Source organism: Gossypium hirsutum, chromosome A01 (genome assembly GCF_007990345.1).
Source record: "Gossypium hirsutum isolate 1008001.06 chromosome A01, Gossypium_hirsutum_v2.1, whole genome shotgun sequence".
In the NCBI taxonomy this organism is placed as follows: Eukaryota; Viridiplantae; Streptophyta; class Magnoliopsida; order Malvales; family Malvaceae; genus Gossypium; species Gossypium hirsutum.
In genome coordinates, this window is record NC_053424.1 from 17,052,572 (window position 1) to 17,062,824 (window position 10,253).

Sequence of the window (10,253 nt, forward strand, 5' to 3'; positions counted from 1 at the left end):
ACATAGCGAAAAAAAAATAGTAGTCAGATTATATTTATAAACAGGTTAAAATATGCCAAACCTTAAATCCAAAATGAAATATAAACTAAATTAATAGTAAGGTAAAGTACAATTCAATACTACAAATTCAAATAAAATTTATTTGAAAAAAGTTACAAAAATATATCACAATGTACATTAATAAAAAAATAATTTTGTTCTAACTGAAATAATTTAGTAATGATGCATGTATTTTTGGGGTGATGTTATTTGACAATATGATAACAAGATCCATTCTCGTCAATAATTTATTTTTCACTCTATTTTTGTTATTATTATTTTTATATTATTGATGTAAAAACCTCCCTTTGCAGTATGATTATATTTATTTTCATAATGGAAAATAGCAATAACTAAAAGTTGAAGTTGGTAATCAATTTTACAAAAGATTAAGGTATAATAATTTATTTGACCTTTCAATTTTATAAAAAAAAAGAAAAAAGAAGAAGAAGAAGTCATTTTAACTCTTTTTTTAATTTTTTGTCTCATCGGCCTTTAAATTTGTATTATTTTTTAAATCACCCAAAATAGATGAAAAAATAACGTGTATACCACTTTAGCAATTACTTAATTTTAAAAAAAAATAAAAATATTGAAAATATTTTTTTAAAATTTTTTAAAATTAAAAATATAATTAATTACTAATGTGATATCCATGTGGTTAATAAAATTAACACATATTGAGATTTGAGAAATAATATAAATTTAAAGTTAAAAAGAAGAAAAGATAATTAAAATAAAAAAGTCAAATAAAGGATTATGTGAAGATTAAAAGCCGTTAAATCTGACATCATGCTGAGTTATAAACAAAAATCAAATTCTTTAGTTGTTTAAAAGAAGAAACGAACAAGTGTTGGCTTTTTAATTATTTTATAGAATTGGGAATATTTAAATGGCTTTGACATTCACATTCAATCATCTCAATACAGAATCAACATTCCAACATATCTTTCATTATCTAAATAAATTTAACGAGATAAATTAATTTCCAAAACTAAACCATGAAATAACAAATAAAACAAACAAGGCTGACGTATTTAAACACACCATGAATTTAGTGATTTAATATTAAACAAAGCGTTACACATCGTACAAGACAAGCTCCCATCCAAGAGTTCGAGTGCTTCCTCTTATGAATGACCTAATTTGCTTCTTATACATATTGAAAAACTAAATATATTCATCTTGGACGCCTACATATAACTATAATCGTATTTGACACTCCATCAACCACCAAACACACCAAGCATGACGTGAATGTAGTTTTGGATCATAGAATTCAGTAGTGCCGCCTCATTGTTGACTCCCCCGAGTTGTTCACATTTGAGATGCAGGTCTTCCATGTTTGAATTTGAGATCACGACTTCTACCAGCTGCCTTTGCACTGCGGTCATCTTGGCTAACACTCTTGACCATAACTTTATTTTCTCCATTTCCTCTTTCTTTTACCATGGAAGACAATCAAAGTGAGGTTTACCAGGATATTCATACATAGTAATTAAAGTAGTAAAAATCATGGGATGAGTACCAATTTAAGTACCAGATCAAGCTTTCTTTTCTTAACCCTATGCTCCTTTTTACCAACTTTGGGTTCCATTTGCCTTTTTCCGCCCATTTTAGGTTCAATCTTTTCTCTAACCTTGAATTCCTCGGAAAATAAAAAAGGAGAATGAAGATTTAAGGCAGTTCCAAGCATATTTACTTGCATAAAATGTATGGCATGTTAGTGAGAAAATTTTAAGAAATCCAAGAAAAATAATCATCGGTAGTTCATAGCAGATAGACTTAACCATAGAAAAGAATGCATAAAAAAAGAAGAAAAAACTAATCCGCATATTACTAGCATTAATAGGAATCATACCTTCAAATTAGCAAAGAGGAGCAGAAATTGATGTGATAATGGTTGAGAAGAAGACTATTTATAAACATTCCTTGACTCATTAAATGAGACATGGTCGGCAAGCGCCTAATTTTGTTTCATCCTTATCTTATCTATGATGAAATCATCATTAAGACATTATAAAACATATAGTAATAAAATACTGTTTTTTGAAAAAAAAATTGTTTTTATTAATAAGTTTGTTTTGAATTTTTTTGTGTTTTTTTAACTTTATATGAATTAATTTTTTTTCTTAGAATAAAAAAATAAAAAATCAATTTTTTATTCAATTGTGCCGAAACCATTTAATTTTTTGAAAAAACGGGGATCGACTTGGGTTTTGAAAAGAAAACGAAAATTAGGAGTTGCCACCAATCTTTTTTACTGAGGTGTGATCGGGTCACCTCGAAGAGTGATTGTTTTTAATAATCAGTTTGATTTATCAAAACAATGATTTTGGTCTACGAAAATCAGAAAGACGGGTTCGGGAGTCGATTACGTACAAGGAAGGATTAGCACCCTTGATACGCCCAAAGATTGGTACCTAGTTGATTAATTAGTGTCTTAGTGTCGAAGATTTGAAAACTTGAAGGAATTTAAAATACGATCCCTCTTTGTATTAATGCTAATTTAAAAATGATCGAATAAATTGAAACAAATGTTAAAGACTTCTCATCTCGAAGAAATAAAATGTCACACCCAGTAAGTTATGACATGACATCTTGAGCCTTCGAGAATGAGCTTGCCTCTTATTTAATATTTATGTATTCTAACCCCTTTTTTAAAAGGATATTCGATTATTTAAGGTAAATGAAAAAAATTAAAACCCAGTAAGTTAGGACACGATCTCTCGAACTTCTAAATACCGAATATTGCCTTTATTTACGAAAAATCTTATCTCGAAATAACAAAATGTCATAATCGGTAAGTTAGGGCACAACACCTCGAATTTCAGAGAATAAGCATTTTATTCAACACTCATATTGCGATTTTAAAAGAATATTCCGTTATTTAGATTAAATGAGAAAAATTGAAACCCAGTAAGTTAGGGCACAATTTTCTCGAAATTTTAAATACGGATCATTGCCTTTATAAAAGAATTAATTTTGGGTTGGATAAAACATAAATTCGTAATAAAACGAGATAATAGAGAATGCACAAGTAAATAAAAATTTTGGTATTGACAGGCATAACAGAATAAACATAAACACGAATATGAATGATAATAGTGATAAGAGAAAAGATAAATGGGTAAAATGAATAAAAATAAAAAAGAAATAATAAATAAGCTAAAAAGATATATTTGAAATTAGGAAGAACTAGTGGTAAATAAATAAATATTATGTAAAACTATTTAGAAAATGATAGTATTAGTAATGATAATAATATTAATAGTGATAATAAATAATAAATCTCTTTTAGGTCTAAAATGATATAAAAGGATATATAAATAAATAAATAATATATGATGTAAGTAAGGAATAAAAATAAAAATGAGAGCATTTAAAGAGTAATAAGTAAAAAACTATAATATTAATAATATAAATGGGATAATAACGGTATAATAATAGTAGTAATAGTAATAAAAATAATAGTAACAAAAATAATACCAAGGGTAATAACAATAATAATAGTACTAATAATGATGGTAGTAAATATAATGGTAATAAAGGTTAATAAGAAAAAATAGTAATAATAGTATGTTAAATAAAAATAAAAATATAATAGTAATAATAATTACAAAAATGATAATGATAATAAAATAAAAATGATACTAGCAATAAAAATAGTAATAATAGTAATAAGAACGTAATAAAAAGAAAAAGAGATAATAACATGTAAATAATAATAATAATAATAATAATAATAATAATAATATATTGATAATGAACAATAATAAAAGGAATAAAAATAACAGTAATAATAAGATTATTAATAATATTAATAATAGTAATAATAACAATAATATAAATAATAATATATACACGAAAAATAAAAATAATAATGATAATAGTAATAAAAATAAAAACAGTAACAATGATAATAATAATATTGATAATAAATAATAATACTAATAATAATACTAATAATAATAAAGTGAACAGTAATAATAATAGATTCATAATAAAAGTAAAGACAATAATAAAATAAATAATTGAAGTTAAAGGCTGATGACTATATTGAAATTGCAATGAAGTCAGGGGGTTTAAATTGTAAATAAAGGAAAATAAGGATCAAAATGAAAGACGCTAAAACTAACGGGGACCAAAAGAGAAAATAGCCTTGGTCTTTTACACGCAGCATTTTGAGCTGAATCAGGGGACTTAATTAAAAGTGAATTAAAATTAACGGGACAAATTTGAAGGAAATAAATCAAGGAATTTGGACTGAATTGAAAACAGCTCAAAAGCAGAGGAACCACGGGCATAAATAGACCAAAAGTTGGAAACACGCGGATCCTGAGGAAGCGGGTCAGGTCGCGCCGGGTGAGCTCTAAACGGTTTCGTTTTAGCGCCTGGGCCTCCAGCTTAAAACGGCGTCGTTTTACTTCTACTATTTAAGTCAAACTTTTTTTTTAAACACTTCATTTTCTCTCCTCTCTAAAAAAAAAAAAAACCAAGAAAACTCTCTCAAGTTCTCTCTTCCCCTCCGGGCTCAGGCCAGGAATCCGGCTGCCGACTAGCCGCCATCCGCCGCCGTGCCGGCCACCATACACTGTGGCCGGGAATCAAAAAAGGTAAATTTTTTTATTTATATGTAAATATATACATATATACTGTTTTTAAAAGTTAAAATAGGGAAAGCATGTGTAAATAGATTCGAAAAATAAAGAAAGAAAATACAAATAAAAAGAAAAAAAATGAATTGCAGTATCCTTTGGCCCTTTTTTAAATCTGTTTTAAACTTCTTCTTTTTTTATTGTATTCTCCAAAAAGAACCCCCATTTTCAATTGGTTCTTCCCCCCCTTTTTACATTCGTTTTCTTTTATTTTTATAACTGAAAAAGAAAATAGCAAATACAATATTTTTTGCTTTACTGTTGTCTGTCTTTTCTTGCTTGTTGCTTTGGTTTTGCAGGTGTCAGAGGGGTTGGTGGTGGCAGCAAGCTAGGAGGAGGCGTGTGGGCATGCTGGTACGACTGCTGAACTTAGGGGGGGCTAGGTTTTTTTCTTTTTTTGATTTTGTGTAGGCTAGGGTTAGGTTAGGCTATTGGGTTTGGGTTTGTTTTGTTTGGGTTAAAAGTTGTAAAATGGGCCCGGAAATTTGGGCCTTCTAGAAATTGTATAAATGAAATTTCAATTTTGATTTAATTATATATATTTTAAAATAAAACTAATTATTTTCATATCCAATAACATAATTGTTTTTATAGACAATAATTAAACATAAAAAATAAATTGATACCACATACATAATGTTATTTTCAATTTATAAAATTAAATCAAAATATAAATTTAATATATATAGAACAAATCAAATAACATATTATATTTAACTCTTTTTATTAGTTATTTTCTCAATGATGGAGACTGCTTATGCCATTAAAATGGGAAACCAGAAGAGCTTTGGTCTAAGTTGAGATGAAGGGTATCGGAACAGGAATGGAAGGCCTTCGATTGATGTTTTAAAATATTGTCATTCCTTAAATAAAAGACTTAGAAAGTGATTTGTCGTCCAATATATTTACGTCCAATGTTTCCATGACCGACCTTTCTTTGGTGAACGTGAGATATTATTTTCTATTTCTTGCATACGAGAGGTATGATGTGGGAATAAATATTTGACACTTACAACACGAGGTGATGTAATAAGTATTACTAGATTTCAAAAAGTTTGAATGATTAAAAATATTCAAAGTTAAATTTAAGAAAATTTGATTTTAAAATAATTTTCATATAAAATGATTTAAGTTTAAAATGATAAGAAACTAAATTAATTCAAAACAATATCTAATTGATTATAAACTCGTATATTTGTTATTGATGGGTGTCAAAACCACCAAATATAAATTCCTATGATAAAATAACAGTAAATTGAAATATAAAATAGTAGGGTCGAATCCACAAGGGTTCGTTGTCTAATTTTGCCTTTTCTCGTGACCAGAATTACTATCGCAGTAACAGTCGTGCCCACAACCAGTGCATTGCAATGCTGGAAAATAAAAAAAAAGGAATTTTAGTGGATAAAGATTATAATATTAAACGGAAAATAATATGTATATAAAATAAAGTAAAAATGTGATAAATTGAGCGAAATAAAATTAAATGGATAAATAAAATATTTTTTAAAGCTTAACCTTAGCCTCAGTATACTCCAATCTTAAATCGATCCTTGAAATAGATTTTCCTTTCCAAGTGATAAGCTAGTTATAACAACCAAGAACGTCCCAACCACCAATTTTTCCTTATGTAGTCGATCTCGGTACGACCTACAAACCGACTCTTGCCAAATTTCTAACTGGGATACAAGTGTTCGCAATTCAAGATTTTGACAACCTTACGATCTGAAAAGCCCAACTTGAATCAACGGTCTCAACCACGTGGGTCGTTTAAATCTGATATTTTTGTCTCTTGACAGAATCCAATTGGCTTTTTCCACCTCGACACGCCAATTTGTTCGTGGGAATTCGAACGCAACACGGCCGATGTGACTTCCCAACTATATGACAAACAACTCCAACCCAACGTGCACTTTTTGAATCAAAGTTGAATCAACTTTAAGAGACGAATTTGTACTATCCCATATATTGGAGAGTTAGAAAATATTACGTTCAGAGGGTTTTTTGAGCGGGCTCGTATCTCACAATTGTTTTATTGGAGCAATTTTTGAGCTAAAGCTAAAGAGGAGTTTAGTTAATCATGAAAAGAATAACGCTTGAAGGTGTATAGAAATGATTAAATGGAAAGTGGAAAGGGAAGGGAGCTTGAAAGGCAAATAAGCCAAAAAAGCAAAAGAAAGAAAATTGAAATGGCAGAATAGAACAGATGCATGAAGAAAATAAAAAAGAAAGAATTTTTATTAAATGTCTGAAGTCAAGTGTGTGTTTAGTTGGCTGTAACCACTAGGTATTTATACATACTTCTAATGCTAAACTTTAGCTAGATTTTTCCTAAATACACTAAATTAATTAAAATTTTAAAAATAAAATTTAAACTAGAGATTAATTACAGAATTTTAACAATATAAAAAATCCTTTAATCTTTATCGAACCATTTTTTAAAATCTTCAACCCTTCAATCTTTATCCAGCCAACTTTAAATCTTAAATCTTCAAATAAAGTCCTCCTATTTGGTTTTTTTTCAATTTAGCCCCTTTTTGTATGAGTTTGACTTTAGCACACCAACTTCATTCCTAATAAGAAAAACACAAATTTAATAGCATTTTATCCGATAATTAGCCAAAAATAAACATATTAAAAATATGAATTTTTCTACTTAGCTAATGATATCCACTAAAAATAACTTGTCAATCTTTTTCAAAATCAGAACCCCCTTTCTTAGGGCTAGTTTGGCAATGTTTTTGAAAAGTGCTTTTGAAAAGTGCTGTAGAAAAGTGATTTTGAGAAGTGCTTTTAAAAAGTTTGGTTTAAAATTTGAGTGTTTAGCATTGCTTTCAAAAAGAGCTTTTGAGAAATAAAATGTCCATTTTAGACATGTTATTATCAAGTAACAAATATGCATTTAAATAATATTTAAATTAGTTAATATTATTATATTTTAGTAAGAATATAAAAAAATTATTATTACTTGTTGTTAATATTTTAATATATGAAATATAAATTTTAAATATTTTTAAGTAATAAATATTAATTATTTATAAAGTTTAATTAGAATATATAAACTATATTTTAAATATTTAAATATAACCATTAATATTTGTAATTAGTATTTTAAAAAATATTTTTTATTTTTAATTAATGATTTTAACACATTTTTAATTAAGAACTAAGAAAAAAAAAAGAAAAGTACTATGTTATTGGAGGGGTGAAAAAGTAATTAAGCACTAAAAATTCTTTTGGGAGAGGAAAAGCTAAAAATTTTAGTTTCTCCTTTTCAGAAGTGCTTTTGAAAAGTAAAAAATTTCAGCCAAAAGCAACTTGTTTCGCACAACTTTTCTTCCAAAAGTGCTTTTGGAGCCATAAGTACTTTTTCTAAGCATTGCAGAACAAGCCCTAAGTCAAGCATACTGCAAACAATTAGGTGAATAAAAAATAAGCAATTGCTAAACTCAACTAATAAAAATTTTATAAAATCTCAAACAATATGTCAAATTCAACTATTTCACTAAATTTAGACTTAATCAAACATGCGAAATGATCATATGCAATATATACTTTTATTTTTATTTTTTATTTTTTATATATATTTCAAACGTAGTCAAGTCTTTTGACGCGAAGTGAGATGACAACCCAAGCACCTTACATCGGTTACTCAACCTGACACATTCTATTTATTTATTTATTTATTTTTAACGAATTCGAGACATAATCAAACCTTTTGCCATGAAATGAGATGACAACCCCGGCACCTCATCCTGGTTACTCAATTTCATATGCCCCTAATCGATTTATTTCTTCTTTCTCAAGCCAGCTCGGTTAGTGGAGTGTTACAAGTTTTGACTTGTCACAAAACCTTTTGACGCGAAATGAGATGACAACCTAAGCTATTAGCAAACTTTCATTAGGCAAGTTCAAAAGAGCCAACAATTTTCATGAAATATTGACTAAGGCATAACATTTTCAATTATACAAAATATTCGTTGATCAAACAAGCAATAGTTATTCATGATTCACCCACTTATTTAAATAAACTAAACATAAGAATTAGATTTTTATTTCCAAAACAAATTAAGAAATTATTCTTAGCAAAACACATGCAAAGAAGAAAGTATGGCAAGATCCTCCCCTTATTTAGCCCACATTGCCCACAATGTCCAAAAAGAATAATAAAAGTTGAGACAAAGTGTACTCCCGTGTATATTCAATGGGTCGGAGGATGGTGGAAGTGGTCGCTTTGTAGTTTGTTGAGGATGCTTAAGATGTTTTCTTCAATTGTTTCGAGGTGAACATCAATACGTTGGAGTCATTCATCCACAGTGAAAGGTGGCTGCTCCTCTTGTTCTTTTGTAGCCGGATCGCGTCTTCGTCGAAAGACTTTATTGCTTCGAGCGGTTCGTGTATCTGGGGGGATTAAATAAAACGAAGTAGAGGTACCGACAAGCAAACCCATAAAATCCAAATAATATTCATCCAAATGATCTATGCTCTTGGAAAATAACACGACCAAATAAATTAAAATTTAGTTCTCAAAATAAACTAGAATTCAAAATTAAATTAAATAAATAAAAATAAATGTGGATTGACTCCCATAAAGCGCTTTTGTTTAACGTCATTAGCTCGATGACATGAAAAATTTAATCGTTCAGCTCCTTGAAAAATAATTCCTCCACCACGTATACTTGAAAATTCTCGTAAAAGGGTTTTAACCTTTGACCATTGACTTTAAAATATTTCAAGGACTCTTCGCTTTTAATTTCAACTGCACCTTGAAGAAATAATTTAGTAATAACAAAAGGACCAAGCCATTTAGTTCGAAACTTACTTGAAAAAATTCTCAGTGTAGGATCGTAAAGTAACACTTTCTGATCAACTGAAAATTGCTTGCGAGATATTTTCTGGTCATGAAACACCTTGGTTTTTTCTTTATAAATTTGGGCATTTTCATGTGTGTCTCACCGGATCTCTTCGAGCTCTTAAATGTGTAATTTTCGATAATCACCTGTGACATCTAACTCCATGTTGCATTTTTTTAACCGCCCAAGATGCCTTATATTCTAACTCCACCAGAAGGTGACACGGTTTACCGAATATGAGTCGGTAAGGGGACATTCCTATTGGTCCTTTGTAAGCATTACGATACACCCACAATGCATCGTTTAAACATAAGCTCTAATCTTTTCGATTTGGTTTTACAGTCTTTTCTAGAATCAACTTTATTTCACGGTTCGAAACTTCTGCCAGACCGTTTGTTTGTGAGTGATAAGCCGGGGCCATTTGCTGTGTCACCCCATATTTTTTCAGTAGAGTATCAATTACCTTGTTGCAAAAATGAGTTCCTTGATCGCTGATTTATGCTCTCGATATGCCAAACTTGGAAAAGATAGAGTTCATTAGAAAATCCACTACAGCTTTAGCATCAGCATGTCGGGCAGCGAGAATAATGTAAAGATTATTAAATGATGAAACAAACGGTCCCATGAAATCGATGCCCCATACATAAAAAATTTTGCATACATGTATTGGTGTTAAGGGCATATCATTCTTTCGGCTTAAATT

At 29.0% G+C, this 10,253-nt stretch overlaps 1 protein-coding gene and 1 long non-coding RNA gene across 3 annotated transcripts; one reads left to right on the plus strand and one right to left on the minus strand.

The window, feature by feature from the left end:
- Window positions 1-1,073: 1,073 nt before the first annotated feature.
- Window positions 1,074-4,435, minus strand: LOC107917546 (uncharacterized). 2 transcript variants are annotated; one of them, XR_001689749.2, is made up of 3 exons: window positions 1,901-4,435; window positions 1,580-1,678; window positions 1,074-1,481 (listed from the first exon to the last, which is right to left on the minus strand). XR_001689749.2 is itself a non-coding variant. In XM_016846876.2 (2 exons), exons 1-2 carry the CDS (start codon window positions 1,745-1,747, stop codon window positions 1,266-1,268), a joined length of 384 nt encoding a protein of 127 aa, XP_016702365.1. In that variant the 5' UTR covers window positions 1,748-1,887; the 3' UTR covers window positions 1,074-1,265. The 2 variants fall into 2 exon arrangements, 1 of the variants encoding a protein (XP_016702365.1); XM_016846876.2 differs by lacking the exon at window positions 1,901-4,435 and having other exon boundaries at window positions 1,580-1,887.
- A 76-nt stretch (window positions 4,436-4,511) lies between these two features.
- Window positions 4,512-5,229, plus strand: LOC107917549 (uncharacterized). Its single transcript, XR_001689750.2, has 2 exons — window positions 4,512-4,655; window positions 4,997-5,229. It is a non-coding gene; the product is annotated as an uncharacterized lncRNA (long non-coding RNA).
- Window positions 5,230-10,253: the final 5,024 nt, after the last annotated feature.